The following is a 20,439-nucleotide window of genomic DNA, read 5'->3' as shown; positions in this document are numbered from 1 at the left end:
CTGATGTTTTTAAGTAATAGCACTTAGGTATCCCTTGAAATACAATGTATGGGGAAAAAAATGAAGACACTTGTTAAAATTAGATATGACACATTTTCATGTGCATCAGAAATGCAAAAATAGCAAAATACTGTCACAGTTCATCAGATTTCTTTGTCATGTTGTAAGGCTGAAACGGCCGGTTACTTTCAAAACATCTCGTCTTGCTGAAAATTGTGATGAAGTTTTACCATTTTGTGTGAATTCAACGTTAATTTTGAATCTGAAATGTCTTCTCGTCTTTCGTCTGTCTGCTCACGTTAGGACTTTTCACACTTTAAAGACGTTATAGAACAAAATAAACCAGATTAATAGGTATTCATGGACCAAGACTTTGATTTGATCTGGTTTCTCCTGGAAAAATAACTCTTAATTCAGATAACTGCCATTACCTGATGAAGCATATCGCATTGCACTGTTTACATGATGACTAGGACAATCTGATAACTTGGACAATAAGAGCTCTGCTATTTGTCATAATGTGAAAGATGTTAAGTTCTGAAAACTATGTGAATGTATTTACTTTCCACTCAACATGTTTTGGCATATCAATCTTATTTATAGGCATTGTTTCTGAGGGGATTAATACTCTGATAAAAAAAAAAAATATATATATATATATATATATAGAGAGAGAGTTGAACGAGGATCTAAATACTTTAGCAGTCGACTGCAGTTGTTCCGGAACAACTCGTCAATAAAAATAGAAAAGAGTGAAGGAAAGGACAAGGACAAAGAAGGACCAGGCGCCCGGATGGCACATAAATCACGACTCCTATAGGTTGGATTTGATGCATTTAGAGGACTTTTCAGGACAGTTTCTCCTCCTCACTTCAAGCGTCACCCGTCCAAATGTGGCTGCTACCTGTGACGAATGTCTTTAAAAAAAAAAAAAAAATGCCTGGAGTGCTTATCTCCCACATGCTGTCCACTTCCCTTGTTTCGTCACTTTGTGCGTCACTGTCAGTGCCATAAGTCCTCATTAGTGGTGACCCGTGTGTGTGTGTTGGTTTTATTTTCTCTGCTCATTTAAAGAGTCAGCTGATGATGAGGAAAATGAAAGTTGATATGGACTTAAGTGTGCCTGTATCCATCTGAATTATTGCTTGTTGAGTACAAATATTGCTGATTTCACTCCAAATGTATAGGTCAGAAAGAAAAATGCCTACTATTATTCATATATTTAGAGCATCAAATGTGTTAAGAAAAATAAATAAAGAGCTCACAATATTTTAAAAGCAGCTCTATACACACATTTTAAGGTTTCAATATATACTGAACAGAAACATGAACGCAATCCTTTTATTTTTGCTCTCATTTTTCATGAGCTGAACTCAAAGATGTAAAACATTTTCTCGATACACAAAAGCCCTATTTCTCTCAAATATTGTTCACAAATCTGTCCAAATTATGGATTACTGAGCACTTCTTCTTTGCCGATATCGTCCATCCCACCTCACAGGTGCATCATATCAAGACGCTGATTAGACGGCATGATTATTGCACAGGTGTGTCGTAGGGTGGCGACAATAAAAGGCCACTCTGAACTGTGCGGTTTGATCACACGGGACAATGCCACAGACGTCCCATGTTTTGAGGGAGCGTGCAATTGGCATGCTGGCTGCAGGAATGTGGACAATGGACAGATTCAGAAAAGTCTGTCAACAATATTTGAGAGAAATAGGCCTTTTGCATACATAGAAAAAGTCAAAGGTCTTTGAGTTCAGCTCACGAACAGTGGGAGCAAAAACAAAAGTGTTGCGTTTCTATTTTTGCTCACTGTGGAACCATTAATATTTTTAATTACAAAAAAAGTCTTTTGAACGCATCTATGGAAAAACATATCTCCATTAGTCATCCAGTGGATTACTTTTACAATGAGAGATACATTTTCTTACTATAGTTGTGTATATGTTCTGTAATTATATGTAGTCATATACACGTGTATTGAAAAATACATGCATTCTATTGATATTTATTCTAATGATGTATATGTGACTGCCATGATTTTTCTATGAAACTAAAGCATCTGCTTCACATTGGCATCAAATCTGGAGAAAATCTGTTTCAACTTAATTCATTTATCAGCGTGTACTGTACTGGTGTTGGAAAATGCACACTGGTTCTAGACTGAACAGTGCAACTAATTTTTAAAGCAACAGTAACCATTGCTCCACTGTGGCTTCATAAATATGCAGTGTGATATTGTGAGACTGAAAATATTGAGCGTGTGCGCTGATCCACCACTGAGTAATTGACAAATTATTGATAATCTTCCTCTGAGTAACGGCAGATTGAAATGTCAGCCTTAATTCGTCAGTCTGTGGAGAAACGGAGCGGCTCAGCATTAGCATCGACCAAACGAGACCCGTCAGTCCAAAACACACTTCTGTGAGCAATGTTTTAACTGCTTCATGGCATAAAATACAGCCCTGTGCAACCTAGCCTAGAGTTTATAGAAAATATGTCGTAAACTGTGTGTAATGGCTCATAGAAAATCTAATCTAACGTCTCAGATTATTCACATCATGGAGTGTATGCGTCACAGGGCTTGTTCATTAATCATATCACTGAGCACAGAGGGACGACATCGGCTGCTCCAGATTGTTACACAGCACAGCAGGACACTTTCAAATATAGGACACAAAAACATATCTTTTTACAGAGGAAGCCAAATATTTCTATTTTCAACTAGGATCAATTGTGCACTGTGTCAGTCGATCTTTTTTAATTATTTTGTAAAGATAAAAAGCTTGTAATCATTCAGAAAGGTCTGAACTAATCATGAAAAGTGGCTTCAACCAATCAAAAATGTTCTGATTTGAGTATTTTTGTACCATGTACTGAATATGAAACAGTTTGTGACCATTTCTTTTTCAACAGAACAGATTTGATATTGAGGTCTTGAGTCTTTAAGGAGACATTTGAGAAACATTGTGAGATTTTTACTTTTGTGGTTGTTTTGTAATATAAATAAACATTAAATGCAAATTATAAAACAAAATCTGATGCAAATTGGTCAATTTAAACACGTTTCATCATTTGTAGTGTAAAAACTCCTCTGAATGGGATCATTCTTATTTGTATTCTACCAGAATGTTCTACCAACCTGTTGCACCGTCCCATTTGCGTCCCGAGTTCAACTAGTCAACAACGTTTAAAAGAACAAGTTTAAAGTTTCTAAGCTAATAGTTGAATGTTTGAAAAGTCGAATTGTTTAAATTTGTGAAGGATTTAAAGAGGCTCACTGAGTTCGCTACGTGGATAAAATTCAACATTAATGTTTTGAAACCTGCTGATCAGGAAGGTTTTGCATGATGTCAAACAGATGTAGAAGATGAATGCAGAAGAATTTATCTGAAGCGATAGTTTACCTCGCTTAGCAGTAACTAGTTTGTGTCAACCTTTGTAGTCATATCACATTTTATATATCTGGAGCAGATACTTTGTATAAGAGATATTTATACAAGCAATAAAGCAGATATTCTGGCTGTTTTGCAGCTGATTTTTTATTTTTTTTTGCAGCTGAATTGTTTGGCTGATTCAGGGGAGGTGAACGACTCTTTCGAGTTTCGAGCCGACTCGGGCATGCAAGCTGAACCACGGAGACGAGGTGAGTCGGGCATGCGTGCTGAACTACACCTCGGAGCTGAAATCCTGCATGGTGTTAACTGGCAAGACGAGAGACTGAAATCTAACAGCAGGTGTTTCTTGGTATCTGTCTGCAGAAATCTTGGAGTACGTTGCTGTAAAGGCTTAAAAATGACCTGTGTGACGAATATGCTTTGTGAAAATACCAAATCTTACCAGTTTTCTGAGCAATTATTTAGAAGAAAATTATATATGAAAAAAAAGGGATATTTTTAATTCAGGACTGATATATATATTATCAAAACACTATTTTAGAATGGACTGCGATGTAAATGTAATGGAAGAAGTTAGGCTTTATATTACAGTAAAATGTTCTCGAAGCCTTCTTTCAGTCCATTTGTTCACTTGAGTCAAATTAATGTTACTGTAGTGGCCTTAGAGTAACACAATACACAAACACACGAGTGGAGACGAGGCGCAATCTCTGCGAAGTTTTATCATCCACAACCGCAAGCTCAAATTCCTAAGAACAAGTCAGTGAGCACAGCTCTCGCATCAGGTAGATCCCCAGCAGCAAGGACCCCTGACCTCTGACCCCTGCGCTGCTCCTCAGTCACAACATCTCAGGGAACGTGGCTGTGTGACATCTCGCATTCGACAAAACACAACTGTCAAAGCTGAAAAGCTGGTCTATTTTTACACAATTGTTGCACCTTGATTTGAGGTTCGACATCCAGCGGCAGCGGTTTGCATGGAGGGGATTTGCTGAAGGATTTTATTGCAGGGTGGAGAAAACCAGAGGTCGATCACAGTCCTTCATGGTTTTTGAGTGTCTGCGCTTCATCACACCTTCATTTTAACATGAAACTTCATGACGAGCTAAATGTGTTGAAGCCTGCTGGATCATTTTACCTTTATTGTTTACACTGCATTTATAAAAATGTGTTTCAATAAAGTAGAAGTATTAGCTTGTTCGTCATTTCTTTTTTTAAATCATTTATTCCCCCCCAAAAAAGGTTTGTTGGAGAAAAAGACTGTTTGTTTTAGTTTTGGTTTTGTTTTTTACAAGTTGCACCCTTAACAGGAAAATCATTTCAAACACAGGTCATAGACTTTCCTCCAAAAGATGCCTGAGAATTTGTGCTCTCATTTACAGTGCTGAGCTTCCAGATTCATGTCTTTTGCACGGTGGAGTAGTGGTTAGTACTCTCACCTCATAGTGAGTGTTGTCGGTTCAAATCCAAGCCAGGCCTTTCTGTGGAGAGTTTAAATGTTCTCCCTGTGGATTTCCATCAACTGATGACTCCGAATTTCCCTGTAAGAATTTATGTTTCTCTGTTGGCCTGGTTAAGCAGTTTAGATGATGGATGGATGTAAAAACAACACTTCAATGTAGAATAATACCAACAGATTTCTATTGTTAGGTTTGGTTTTTTTATGCCTAGAGCTTGCATTTTATGATGATTCAGATTTTTCTTGTCATTGTCAAGAAAGTAAAAAAAAAAAGACAAAAGAACCCAGTTCAATGCTTTGTCATGCAGTCATTTTTTATTACAAAAGTGATTTTTTTTTTTTTTATCAAATTTTACTGCTTCATGACAATAAGTGTTTTGTATTTCTCATCTTTCTCCAGCTTTTGCTGTCGATGCCTATCGGCAACGACTCAGGCCATCAAGTGTCTTTCATCAAAACATACAGGTGACATTCATTTTAGCACCGTCAAGTCTCCTCACAAACCCGTAATGCCACACCCATGAGTCCTGTCCTCATAATTACATGTTGTACGCAGAATAAATTAAAACCACAATCCGAGCAAACACTAAAAGAAACTTATTTGGTCCCAAAAAAAAGATTCAAAGATGAGTCAAAGCAATTAAAAAAACCCTGTAAATTTCGTAATATTTCTTTATAACAGAACCTTATTTTCCGTGCACATTTGTGTCAGTGTCTCTGGGCTTAGGGTGTTTGCTACAAACAGATGCTTCTGCTGCTTTCAGGATATAGTAAACAAACAAAAATGTTGGTGGTCAAATGGAGAATTAGTTGCTGAAGCAGAAATCTTCCACGTTGTTGAGTTTGATGCTCTGTAGCTCCTGACTGTCCAGTAGCCTGTAGCTGAACGACACCCGGTTGACGAACCTGCCGCTCGACACCATCCTCACCACCGTGTTATCACAGCCGATCTTCATGTGGGCTGCGGGAGACGAGGAGCACAGAGGTTTATGACTGCGTCTTAAACGAGGAGGGGGGGGGGGGAGGCTGGGATCTGCGCTTCACTCACCGGGTCCCGTGAACGTGACGCAGAGGTCGGTGATGGGATACAGCTTTGACGTATCGATGCCGCTTCCTCCCAGGAGCTGCACGAAATCCCCGGACTCGCCACACCCAGGGACGGACCGCTGTGGAGGTCAACCAGCATGTAAGCGGCAGGGAAAGTCACTGCCTTGTTTACAGCGACCAAGGCTTAGGGTGAAATTGATCAATTCTACATAGATGCAAATTTAAATTTCCATGCTATAAAGAGTCATAAAGAACCAGAAGAGTGACCAGTATTCATGCCCTGTCTTTGGATTCACTAACCTACTGGCTTATTTTGGCTTTTCATGAGGCTCATTGTGTTCTCTACACTCACAAAAGGACAAAAACTGTGCTGTTAGTCCCAGTTTTCTGGGATTGAGAGAAAGATCTCACCAGATCTCCACTTCATTATGATCTACCGTCATGGACTCATGAGTCATAAAGTATTACAGTAGGTTTTCTTTATACTGATATTTGTATATTTTGAGTGAGGTATGAGAGTAGGTTTATTTAATAAGATTCATTGGTTCATGTAGACAGAATCTCAATTTATTTTTCTTTGCCTTTTCCAGAATACAAAAATAGAATTGAAATGGAAATCATTTATGTTTCTTCCGTTTGTTAGATCTGAGAGATTTAGAAAGTGTAAATTTAGAAAAGTCCTTCCTTTTGAACTGCTCATGTTGGACTGTGGACATTGTTCCATGTGACTACATGGATTTCAATTCTCAAACAGTACATAGTTAGGCTCCTTTGCCTGTGGGCGTGTTTAACTTTATCTGATGTGCTCAGTAATGAAACATTTTGACCATCTTTTTCAAGTCAAGAAAGAAAAACAACAGTCAAATAAAAGTCTTAACTCAACACATTAAGACTTAAATGGCGTTCAAAGCTGCAGTTTTTAAATCCTGTGATTGTAAAATGGATATGGAGTCGACGTTTCCATCTCTGCAGGCAGAAGCACTCGGTTACACACCTGGAGTGCAGATGTTGCTTCACATCTTAATGGCTTTTATACATCAGCCTGCTGGAGCTCCTCAAAGAGTTTAGCAGCCAATTTTGATGCACCTGTTTCTTTCCAGCTATGACGTCTGAAAAAAAACCTTAGGTCACTGGTATACGAGGTTCACGCACTGTCATATGTCCCGTGTCTTTAGAGCGCTATAAAATGAACTGCATCACATATCCTGTGATGACCTTCTTATTGACGGGTGCTGGTTATACTCTTTTGTTTTTAAAGACAGTTTTTCAGTGTTTTTCATTGTTTGAGTATGAATTTAAATAGCATGGTGCTATGCACAGAAAAAAAAGGGCTGTTTATTTATTTGTTTGAAATTGTAAAATGAATAGAACAACATATTAGAAATATCATTGATAATATTAATCGATACTATGCCCTCATTAGCCAAAAATATGCATAAAGCCACATCCAGTAAGACTTCAAAGAGAGCTTCTTTCTTCTTTTTTTTTTTTTTTGACCTTAAACACAGAATTTATATAAATATATTAATTCCTGAGATTGTTTGTGTACCATTGATTGTCAAAGAATTCATGTCTTTGGTTATTGAAAAATATATTATTATACAACTCAATTTTACACCTATACAATTGAGGCATACTTATGATGTTCAAATTTTATGGTAGTCATCTTTTATGGGACTTTTTTTTTTAACCTCAAAAACATGAATTAAGATTTTCCTTTTTTGTAGTAGCAGAAATTAATCTTTTGTTATCCCTGTCTCTCGCTCGAGGGCCAGCATTTGCTTGCATTTAACTTCTCTAATTCCAGATAGTAACAGGAGCAATGATCAATAATTTGATCATAACAAATCACATTCAGCTTCATGTACAAATTAAAGCTACGTCCCTCTGACATCTACTCCAGAACAGGTAGCGTGTGCTGCATTTAAAAGAGCCTTCTTTCCCACTAACAGCTGCCAGTTGCTGCATTAGCTGAAACAAAAATGTTAAGTTGTGGGCTATACAAGCTTATAAAAGCTAAAACCATCTGTAAAACTGAGGGGAACTATAAAGTCATTATCCATTCATTCATTCATCCATCTTCTGTACCACTATATCAGAGTTTATCTGGCTGGCTGCTGGTTAAGATGATCTACACCCTGGACAGTTTAGTAATCCATCAAATACAGAGAGACTGACAACAAAATCACATCTACGAGTCAGCAAAGGACCTCAAAATGATAGTTTTACATTGTAGGAATAAACCAGAGTACTCAGAGAAAACCCATGCATGCACACAGAATATGGAAACCTATTATTATACTGTTGTTTTTATAATTACTTCATTAAACAAAAGTTTAAGTTTAAGTATTAATTTATTTACAATGTTGGAAAATAATTGATCAAATATGAAACAAACATTCAAGTAAAAAAAAAAAAAAAGCAAACATGAGTCCATGCTTTTATCACAATTTTATAAAGCAGGGATCTGCTTCTTAAATAAATGTGGGTTTTATATTCTCCTGACGCCTTTAACTCTGTTTAGAATATCGCGGACAAACGTCAGCCCATCGTGTTTAATAATTGAAACAAAAGAAGAAGAAACAAATAAAAAGAGACATTGTTGTGAGAGGCGGCATCGAAGTGTGTGTAATGACTGTTCACCTTGGGGAAGTTGTTGTAGTGTCCCAGGCTGAAGTCTGAGACGTCGATCTCCACTGGATATATGATGGAGAAGCTGCAGTTTCTGTGCTGCTGTGGGATCACCATTGTGTAACTGCCCTCTGGTGACTGTGAGATGACATTACAGGCTGTGGAGAGAGGAGGAGGAGGAGGAGATGTGCTGTGAAGGCTTCACGAATAATCACATAGATGCAATATTGGCACTTACACACAAGCTACAGAAAACAAATGAGTGGCTTCGAAAATATTGAGCTGCAAGTTTGTTTGTTTTTTTGTTTTTTTAGCAAAATCTGGTCATCTGGAATTGAGTGGCCTTCGGATTTTTCTTTCTTTTACAGCCTTTGCAGAGGGTGGCACAGTTCCAACCGATGACTGAAGTCCTCCCGCTGGGCTCGTGCTGTCGCCACGGAATCACAGTGTGCATGGCTCAAATCAAATGTGCGTTACTGTCGATCTTTATCCCTGAGGAGGATGGTCAAACTCACGGAAAGGGTTGATGTGTTTCCTGACTGTCAGCGTGAAGCTGCTGCCGGCGTTGTGAATGCGGAAGAAGACCATGGCCACGTTCTGAGAGGAGCGCACGCTCTTCCTCAGCGACCCCGAGTCGCAGTAATCCACGTAGCGCTCGTACACAGGCAGAGGGTGATCCTGGGAGCTGGGGAACTTTTCTCCTTTCATCACCCAGCCGTCAAACACCTTCATGAGACACACAAGCCAAAGAGCAGTTCGGCAACCATCAGGTCGTTTGCACGAGAACATGGACAACCTATAACAAGCAGTTTGGGCTGATCAATTAGGAATCTCCTGGTTTGGAATATAAAGACACACTAAGAGGAGTGCTTGGAGGCCAGGTCAGATAAAGTGTCAAACGTTTAGCACAAGTGCTTTCAGTTAAAGGAGCTTTTTTTGTCTGAATAGGAGGCATTGCTAAGCTTTACACCCCCAGCGGCGTGCAAAACAAGCACAGGCTGCACCACAGAACAAACTGTATGAGCACAGGATGACATAATAGACTTCAGTACAGCAGAAGTCGGGGTCACTTTTCAATTATAGTTTTGCTTTTCTATCCAAGTAGATGTTAGAATTGTTGTTTTTGAGGGTGCGTGTCATCTTACTGTGATGAAGTCTCCTCCCCTGCAGTCGATGTCAACGTTGTCGTAATCCACCGTGATCACTTCATTGGGCTCGGCCATGAAGAAGGCGGCACAGCTGAGCTGAGGGCGCTCGGCTGTGAAGGTGAACTGACCCTCCACTGCAACCATGTCCAGACAGCCTGGGAGACGAACACACCGTCACGTATGCATGCTGTCAACACATTATACTCATTCCAAAGTCTTATAGGTCATATATTTATGCTTTTTTTTTTTTCCAATGAAGACAATAAAACACATGAGTTGAATTCCAACCTCAGACAAAAGAGAAGAATTACAGCAACCATGGGGAAAACACAGAGCCTGATAGTAAGGTGTTGAAAAAAATACATCAATCAAGCATCCCCAAAATTAAATACTTCTCTGTTTCATTTTGTACATTCTGATGAGAGACAGCTGAATGTAAAATCTTTCAGTAAGAGTCTGCCACTGTTTTTGCTGCAGCCAAAGCAAAGTGAGCCCGTTTTTTATCAAAAGAGAAACTTTAGTGACCATATAGTTCAGATAACATTGTGCAGACCATATATTTTTCCTTAATTGATATATAAAGGTGTAAATGTTATATTTCGAAGAAAAGCTAAATAAATCTGAAGTCGTTATTTTCCCCCCTCTCTTCTAAACAATCAAGCGCAACGTAAATATGTTTGCATTACTTACGTAAAGGTCGGCGATACAATAATTCGTCTGGTGTTTCTCTCTTGAGTTCGGGGTTGAAAAATGAGTATAAATCATCTTTTGAGATTTCGTTGGTCTGCGCCAGGAACAAAAACAAAAAAACAAAGTGCAAAGTTTTAGACACATATTTGCGCGCGTGCATCCGTGACGCGCTGGAAGAGAAGGAGGCTGACCTTACCTCGATGTACCTGGCGTCTCCCTTCAGCACGGACAGACACATGAGCAGGAAGAAGAGCCGCTCCCGGAACGTGCGCTCCATAACCACGCGCATCTGTGACATGCGAGGCGCACGAGAGCGGACGAGCAGGTGCGTGTGAGCTGCCTGCGCGGCCGCGCGCCGCTTTTTATAGGCGCAAAAACCCCCGGAGCGAAGTCTCCCACCTCCTCCTCCCCCCCGCATCTTACCGGGACTGCTGCGTGGCGGTGACGAGAGCAAACGTGAAAGACGGAGAGAGGAGGGGACATGGATGGACAAAGGGGGGTGATCTTAACAAGTATTACTTTTTGAAATGTGTAGTTCTGCAGGTCTTCAAAACTAAACAGCTGATGTGAGCTCACTTATGCCCCCTGTAATTGACTGATCAACTTTTATGATGGAATTAATGTAACTCCAAAGATTCAGTGGGCAGGACAGAGAACCTCAATATCATTTGACCTAATGCTATTAAAACATACTATTCTGTAAGTTTCTTAAAATTAATACGTGATTCCAGTTGCCAGGAATACCCTTTTTAAGTATTTTTTTTAATATATAATGTTACCAGTTGCAGCAAATCCAAATTAACTAATTGCGTGTTGATTGTGTTATTGGTGTTATGAGTGCCTTGTGGCAACCTGCCCTCACCCACTGGGATTGGCTCCAGCAACCCAAAAGTGGTATAGATGGATGATTATGGATGAAAGAGTAACACACTCATACTTGGTTTTCAATATGAGGCCTGCCATAACAATTTGCAAATTATTATTACTATCATATTTTGTTCCACTCATGAGGTTCAGTGAGCTGGAGGAAGATGCTACATAACTCGGATACTAAACCAAACATACATAGAAACAGAACCACTGAGATAATCGACCAAACATGCACAGCAGACAGCTATTATGTTATTATACAATGCATGCATGCAGACACTGCAGTTTAACTGAAACGAAAATGAGAACAGGAGGCGATGAAGATGGGTAATTCCGTGTATATATATTGACTATAACATTGGCTGATGAAGAGTTTATGTAAACACAACCGCAACGTCTAACTCGTGTCACAACCTGCTGATTTATGAAGCCTTCATTTCACACCAGGAGTTCATTCGCTGTGCTGCTTTCACGCCCTCCGTGTGTGATGTGGTTGTGACAAACGCCCCCCCGGGGGTCCATCAGCACTGGAGTCTGGCTCATTTTCAGTGAGTGACAAAAGTCTGGTTCAAAGTGGTGAACAAACACTTCCTGTGCAGGGAAATTCTGCACATATCCAGCGTTTCATGATAAACCAAGCAATTAAAAACAGCATTAAGAAAACACGCCATGCGTTTATGTTTAGGGCAATTCTAGCTTAGAGTACTATTTGAGTCCCCATGTGTAAATATGTAATTAAAACTAATAAAATCAATCAATGCTGGGTATTTAATGTTTCCGGTGATTAAATAAATGGATCATAAATTAGGTCAAGTGTCATCAACATGCCATTTTATTCTTTAAGTCACGTTCCACCCTGTATAGACTACTCATTGAAATACTTCATGAAATCATGCACATTTCACCATTTGCAGCTTCAAAAATCATATAAAACGGTCCATTATATAATTTCTCAATTATACGCAGTGCTGCAAACAATGAGTCAAACACTTTCAAAAACGTTATCAGATTATAGTTCTTCCAGAAAAATACCCATGCACACATTAACATGGGAAAAGAAGGGGATTCCAATGTAGATGTAGTTATAGGGTGATGAATAATAAAGTTATTATATATTTTTTTAGAAGTGAGCATGACTTTTTTTTATATACAGGGCATTTTTAAAATGGAAATATTGTCCCTTGACAATTTTATGTGCACATTGCACAAGTTCAAATATAATGCCACAAATATAATGCCACATATATTCATATTTATTCTACATTTTAAGGTAAATGCAGCCAGTGAAGCGGAGGAAGTTGCATGCATTACCAAAGCAAATAGGGAAAACACTATTTAAATCACTGTGACGAGTGTTGTGAACTGTCATAATTGTTGCTGCTGGTGCAGAATCTATTATGTGATGGTCTTCAATAACTAGCTATAATATTGTTTGGAAATGTTGACATTACCAAATATAGTCACGTGCTTGATGAAGGGATAATCGAGGGAATGTCTCTTTTCAAGAAATTGCTTGATTATGATTATTTAACAAACTGATAAAATTTCTTAAAAATAAACATGATTAAATATGTCTTGTAGTTCCAGCTTGGGGGAGGGGTTAATTAACAGTCATATAAAATGTGTGAAAAGACAGAACAGCTGAAAAGTTCCTGCTTGCGTTCACAGAATTTTTTGAATGTCAAGGGCACAACGTACCCGTCTGCACCTGAGCTTGGTCTCTGCAGGTCTGCGCCTCGGGCTCGACAAAAGGTCAGTCCATTGAAACGCTGAAATCGGGCCTCGGTGTAATCCACACTCAAAACAACGTGTTTGCTTCTGCCAGATAAGCTATATGTCCTGGGCTATTTTTAAAATGAGAGAAATCAAAATGTCCATTAAAATATGACACGCACCCAGAAGGCAAAAGGCATCTTGTGTATATTTTTGGGAAATGTCACTTTTAAAAGTGATAAAAACAAATTTTATTCTACTGGCAATGGAAAACATTATGCTGGAATAACTGTTACTTTTCACAAACATGGAAATGCAGAAAGAAAACAAATGGATACTGGATTATTAAACGTCTAGAAAGAAAAGCAAATAAGGGCTTACACTGTATCTATTCACAATTAGCTTTTCATTCATATGTGTTGTATTAATTATGATTAAAACATCACGAAACATGCATGAGACTGATCTGTTTATGATATACTCTGGGAACCTTTCTATTTAAATCTTACAAATTGTGTTTAATGCGACTCTTTGGTACACTCAGTGAAAATGCATTCTTGATTAAAGGCCTAAAATACATTTAAATGAGGTTTCTACCTTTGGTCTCATCACATTAGCTCCTGCAGCATATCACAAAGTCCATTTTACATTTCTGTTTTCTTTGTTGTATGTGAACAATATATGATATAGTGAGCACTCGCCATGTTTGGAGAAACTCCTCTGTCTCATATAGTAAGAGCATCAAGCAGGAACCGTATTTCTCATGAGGACTGATTGTTTTTCATGACAACAAGTTAGACTTCATCATGTCTGGTACCTACAATATGTTTGACTGAAGCTTTACTTTAACTGCTTTAAGCAAAAGCTGTACGATAAAATCGATTTAGTTCACCAAATTTTGTTTTTGAACTGCATGGATTAGTCTTTCTATCTCTGATCTATCAAAAATACTGTATTTCCATCAGTCCTCTGCATTTTTGCAAGAAGCCACTTTGTCTGGCGTTCCACAGGGCTCCATCTTGGTCTCCTGTTTTTTTTCTCTCTTTATGTTCTTTTCCAAATCTTCTGTGCAAGTGTGAAACAGCTTATTCCTATAATAACTCCCTTGTTTTGACCTTCTGGTACCCTTATGGTCTGCCCCAATCCTGACCTCAACCCCAATGAATATATGTATATGGCGTCAACCAAGAGTGTTTTGTCATACTTTACACCATAACCATGTTGGCCAACTTGGAGAAACTCCTGCAAATAATGTTGTAACATTGGAAGAGAATTCCGAATAAGCGCAGGATCTGATCTATTAGTGCCAAATAAAGACAAATCCCAATACAGATCCTTGAGGAACTCCATATTTAACAAAAGACTTTGACATTGTTCTGATATCAACTATTGAAGCACCCAAGACACCAAGAGAAGAATTGAATATGTGGATTCAAATAAAATGATCCAGTGATCCAGATCATCACTCAAACAGATACGGACCCTTCAGTCCACAGTCAGCAGCAGATCAGTCAACACCACGGTGACAACTGTTTCCGCGCAGAGATTAACCCAAAAAGCAAGCATTTCATTCAAAAATCTGTATTTCTCCAGGGTTTAATGAAAAAATACTGTGGGACACGTATGCACATGTCGCAGATAACAGAAGCAATACAAAGTCAAGCTGCCTCACAGGGTCCCGAGCCAAACACTGTGACTGAGAAGCCGTGACCTGACTGTGAGAATGCCTCGTATCTGCTCCCCTCTGACACTGATGAACAACCCCCGGATTCAGGAGAGAACACTCATGGAAACTTACACCATGTGCTAAGTTTTACTTCCTCCCGTTACACTTATATTTTCATTAATGAAAAAAAAAAAAGGATTTCTTATCTCACTGTAAACTGTCACACCTTATTGATGGCCTCAAGGTGATGCAATGGTATGAAACATTTTGAAACTCACTCCAAAAACAATTCTCTCACACACACCTGGATGTATTAGTTTTCCTGTTGACCTTAGACCTCGCCTATATCTGTACCAACACACACACACACACACAGGTTGAAGCCTACATGGCGTGTGTGGATGTGGATGTGCGTGTGCGTATGCGTGTGTAAGACGGATTCAGTGCAGCCATGCATAATTCAGATTTGCAGAAACAAAGACCTGCTTATGCCATAACAGCATTAAACTACACATTCTTGTGAGTTAAGCAGAATAGACTGAAATCCAGCTTGTAGGTAAACGGGATGGGAACACATTCAGCATCTTTATTCCCTGGGCGTTTTGCTTCTTCTAGGAAACCAACAAGAATTAATATGATACACAGTTTATTGCTTTAATGGTAGCGTTTCTGCGTTTTTATGTCCTTATCGAATTATTTTATACAAATTAATCTTGATGATGGTGATGATGGTCAATTTGATCTCACATCCCACCGTTCACAGCAGCAGGTCCCTTGAGTCTGGGTTCTTTCCAGCCTGGGGCAAAAGTTTTCGTTTCCATTTAAAATAATTGCTTCATCCTATATCCTAACTGTTTCTGATGATATTACAGAGATTGATATTGTCAAGCAGGATGAAGACGCCAAATGGAGATGGCACAAAAAGGGATTAGGTGAGGAAATCATGAACAATATGTCTCAGCCCTAATGCTGCCTCACTCCATCAAACTGGACTAATTATTATCTGCTGTCAAATATGCTGCACTATTTTACCTAGATTATGTGTATTTTTTTTTTTTTATCTATTTTTTTTTTCATTATATTAATTTACTCTGAACTCTGTGCCCATGTACGCTATTGGTCCTGAGTAACATCGTTTTTTTTTACATGAAGAAGCATGGAAATGAAAAAGAGCTTAGAACCTTGAAATCACTTCCTGTACCTCTTACGCCCTCTGCTGGTATAATTATGGACCTGCAAACAATTCACTCTTCATTTGTGGAAAAGGATCCCATGAAAATTCTTATAACTACTTTGAATTATTTATATTCATGTTCTGGATATTAATATACAAAATATTTTTCCAGCTACAACAGATGAGGGTCAGTTTTAACCCATTCCAAGAATCCACTCATAGTAGAAAAATATATAAATTAGATTGTATAAATAACCGTCAGCCTGATATTAATAAATCAATGTTTGAATATATTTTTCACAATTTAAATATGCTATCATCACACAAAACAACATAATAGCTTATTGTCAGGTTTGAGCATCACTGAAGCTTAATTTTCTTTTATGTACTTGTGAACATTAAAAAACAAGTATTAGCATATATAATATTATTATTTCTATGCATTTTACGACCCTTTAGAAAAAGTAATCAGATTTAATGGTAAAATAATTGTGTCTATTTTCTGTTGTAATAAGTAAACTTTGAGGAAGAAGGTCAAAGGTCAAACTTGCAGAAAAAGACAAAATTCGATTAAAAGGTTTGTCTCCAAGTAATGTGTTTACACACTGAAGGAAGAAAGAAAGAAAGAAAGAAAGAATCATTTGCTTTTCCTGCAAATCGTACTGCTTGTTTAATACATTCAGAAAAACAGCTATAAAATTAAAAAAAATTGCTGAAACCACTAAAAAGATTGAGAAAATCTAAAAGGGCTGCGTAAACATTACAAAAATGTAAAAGGGCTAAAATGGTAAAACAAAAAAAAAACAACAAACAACTGAAACAGCTAAAATACTGCATGAAAATGTGAGCAGTTCTTTATTATATTGTTTCATTTCCATTATCTTTTTGTTATCCATGTTTTGCAGCTTAAAATAAATAAGAAAAGAGGACAAAACTGGCTGCTGGGTCGTCGAGGTTTAACCTTTTTGTCTCGTTCATTTGATGGTCCATTCCGAAAGGTCTGTGTTTGCACACTTCCCACTTTTGTTGCGCTTTGTTAATAAGCACAGATGTGTTTCTCCTCTCGTGTCACAGAGAAAGAAACAAAGCCAGTCGAGGCGAATCCTCCAACTGAAGCTGAGGATGCATCGTGAAGCAAAATTTTCAAAAAACAACATTTATTTAAAAAAAAAAAACTATTTCAGTGCTACTACAAGGACAAAGACTTCTAAAAAAATGATATAATGATTTAGTTGTAGTTACTGACACCTGACCTAGTTTTGCGTAGAGTGTGACATCATAGGAGACGCCACCTGTGATCAAGTCATTTTTAGCAACTTGCCCCACACTGTTGTTCTGGTTTTCCTGTCTGAAGACAAACCTGTAGAGTGTTTTTTTTTGTTTTGTTTTTTTGCCTCCCGCACTTGTTGTCTTTGGTGCTCGGACGATTGATTTCAACCTCCATTTGCTGTCAGCTGGACAATTAATAAAGCGGACTGTACGTGGACGTTGGTTTTTGTTGTTTCTCTGTGAAACGTCACAGAGCCAGGCTTTTCTGCATGCAGAAGGAGAGAAAAGAAAAAAGCTCTTTGTTGATATAAAAACAACCTCCACGGTGACCCAGCCCTTCCTCTCCTTCATCCCCCACTTCTATGAATATGTGTGTATTCCCAGAACACTGCTCCTCACTGTTTATGCAGGAGCATGACCTGACTGGGCTCCTCTGAGACCAACTAATGCACTCAGTGACCCATCAGGAGATAAATGTCCATTCTCTGCGGAAATAGGCAAATCAATAAGGTTTTCTTCACTGCAGAAACAATTTAATTTCCTCTACAGGCAGGAAGTTATTCCTTTATATTCACGTGTTTCAGCCTCTGCCTAAAATTCTTTAAAATACACAATTGTATCTTGAGCAATAGGTTGATTGGTCTGCAGGTCCTCCCAGCTTGAAGAGGCATTTCTGCATCCCTTGAGTTTGTCGCTTTAGTTTCACGACCTGGAACAGAACCACCTGATTGAGTCTCATTATTTTAAGGACTCATCGCGATCAGCACCGTTTTCATCCATCTTTCATCTCAGTCTTTTTTTGCACCACCTTTCTTAAAGCTCTGTCTTTGTCATGAAAGACATGACAGAATGAGCTCATAGTTTATATGTCTGACGTGTTTGCCATGCTCCATTGTGAATAAGATAGAAATAAATTATGATCAAAAATCATTGCACTTGGCCTTTGCTTACATTTTACACATCAGCTAAACCTTTTTAGAATTGGGGTTTCTGTTACAATTTTTTTTTACAATTTTTACTCACCACCTGTCAAAAGGAAGCATTTTATAAAAGTCATGGAAGAGTACTATTTATAAACAACGCTTTCACAGTAAAACCCTAACATTAAAATGTTTTATTATGTACAAATGCAAAAAAAATCTAAATTACTGTTAGTTATGAACATTTCATGTTCTAATAGAGAAGGTTTTCTGTCAATCCATTTCCTACACCACTTCATTCTGCTGATCCCAGCTTTACACCTAAAATAGAATAATAATTAGAATGTACAGCTATTAAAAACTGTCCATAAACTTATTTGTCATTAAACATAGTTTCATCTCCACTGGATAAAACTTGGATATTCTTGCTGTGAGTCCACTGCCCAACCTTAGTATACAAAACATTGTAACATGATACATCTGAAAACAGAAGGTTCACGTTGTGTTGTAGTTTATTTTTTACATTTGGAGACTTAATATAGTTACTTACTTACATGCAGTATCAATAATCGGTACGTTTTGACCTTCGGATTATGACAATAGTGCCAAAGAGAGGAACCAAACACATTTCAGTTCAGTGGCGACGTACAGCTCAGTTTCATTTATCAATAGGTATTCAATCATAAACAACTCTGAACATACACAGCTACGCTTTCAAGTGGAAACGGAAAACCTCTGCTGTGTTTTGGGCGTCAGTTTATGTGCTTGGAGCCACTGAAAATGCAACTTTTTTTTAATGGTCCGACTTTTTCTCTGTGTAAATGAACAAAAACGCAACTTTTCTGAAACTCCACTACTGCGTGTGCACACTATATGGCCGAAGTAAACGGTTCTTCTGCAGATGCTGGAATAGATAAAAAATAAGAGTGGCGTGGGTCCATATCTTCCTGGGACTTGGTAATTTTACAGTTGACAGTCACCGTAATAAAAATCTGTCCATACCAATGTTCGTTTACTCGCCATAGTTGTTTATCGTTTATTGATCTCTGCACACGTGTGCGGTTTCCTCAGAAAAACAACCAACAGCACCCACTAGTGGCCCAACATGAAAGCTATGTCATTTTCAGAGTTTCTGCCCTTTCCAAGGAAATGCACAGTTTTCAAAATGTTTCTGGGTAAACATGAAAGTTTTCTGAAATGAAATAAATTTCAGTTTCATACCATGGCCTGCCACTTGACCCCCAAAAAACTAAACTAAACAGTTTCAACCCACAAAGTGAAATTTGTGTGGATCTGCATAACATTTAACTTCTGTATATACAACTTTACTAACTGCACCCTGTATTGTATAGGCTGTGTGAAATTCAAATTCAATTAAGCATTTGTTTAAATTTCTTTTGTTTCTTTTTTTGCTCCTTCAGCTTTTGTTTGCCGGTTTTCAATCATTTAGCCTATTTTATATCCTTGAGCTGTTTTTTTGTAATTTGACCGGTTTTACCCTTTTTAGCTGTTTTAACTGTTATAACTGTTTTAGTCTCTTTTGATTTCAGCCTCTTTAGCTGTTTTATCTTCATTGGCCGTTTTTAAGTCCTGCACTTCATCCATTAGCAATTAACTCCATTGTATTACTTTTAAACAAAACGCCTCAACCTGGTTCAGTTTGATGTTTCTTTATGATTTAGAACTAAACCCATTGTCAATTAGGTTGCCCGAACAAAACATAAACCAAATAAGTTCCAAATCGTCTAGTTGAGTTGTTGGTGCGCTTTTTTTTTCTTTTTTTTAATGAACATAATTAAACTCTTATTCCCACAGCTTGTGCTGTAGACGAGGACACTAGGGCCGCAGGGACACCCAGCCTGCCCACAGCGATCTGAACCAAAGGAGGTTATAAAGTTCAGAGGCCGACATCCAGCCACCCATCCCGGGCTCAGTACCTGTGGAGCGCCGCCAAACTTTGGTGCGCACGCGGAGCGTCTCCATTTGTTCGCCGTGCAGAGCGTGAAGAGGTGCGCGCGGTTCTCCCGCACTCATACCTGTTTTTGTGAATTCACACGCAAAGGACAAACCGTCGTGAGGAATGAGTGGTCTGTCAACCGGGGAGTTTTCTCAGAATGGACCTCCAAAGGTAGGAGATGACTGCTGATTAATAAAGTCCTTATTTAATAGTGGTGAAGAATTGAGGGGGGGGGGGGGGGGGGGGGGGGGGGGGGACTCTTCTGAAGGATCCGGCACATTATTTCTGTGCTTTAAAACTTAAAACTGTGAGAATGACTGTAGTTTTGAATCATCTTCACTTATTAAAACAATAAGGTGTCCAATCAAGTCCTGCAATTTGCTTAAAAAAAAAATCTTAAGACTTAATTATGCCAACTTCGAGGAGGAATGTGATGATAAATAAGATATTATTCTATACTGGAGCCATTACTACATACTAAAAATAACTCA

At 38.4% G+C, this 20,439-nt stretch overlaps 1 protein-coding gene across 1 annotated transcript; it reads right to left on the bottom strand.

The window, feature by feature from the left end:
• Nucleotides 1-5,669: 5,669 nt before the first annotated feature.
• crhbp (corticotropin releasing hormone binding protein) lies at nucleotides 5,670-10,668 on the bottom strand (the record flags this gene model as incomplete). Its single annotated transcript, XM_080510580.1, has 7 exons — nucleotides 5,670-5,824; nucleotides 5,912-6,029; nucleotides 8,554-8,699; nucleotides 9,057-9,267; nucleotides 9,687-9,844; nucleotides 10,380-10,473; nucleotides 10,576-10,668. 7 exons carry the CDS (start codon nucleotides 10,666-10,668, stop codon nucleotides 5,670-5,672), a joined length of 975 nt encoding a protein of 324 aa, XP_080366706.1.
• Nucleotides 10,669-20,439: the final 9,771 nt, after the last annotated feature.

Source organism: Blennius ocellaris, assembly GCF_963422515.1.
Source record: "Blennius ocellaris genome assembly, chromosome: 15".
Lineage (NCBI taxonomy): Eukaryota > Metazoa > Chordata > Actinopteri > Blenniiformes > Blenniidae > Blennius > Blennius ocellaris.
This window is presented reverse-complemented; position numbering and strand designations above follow the sequence as displayed.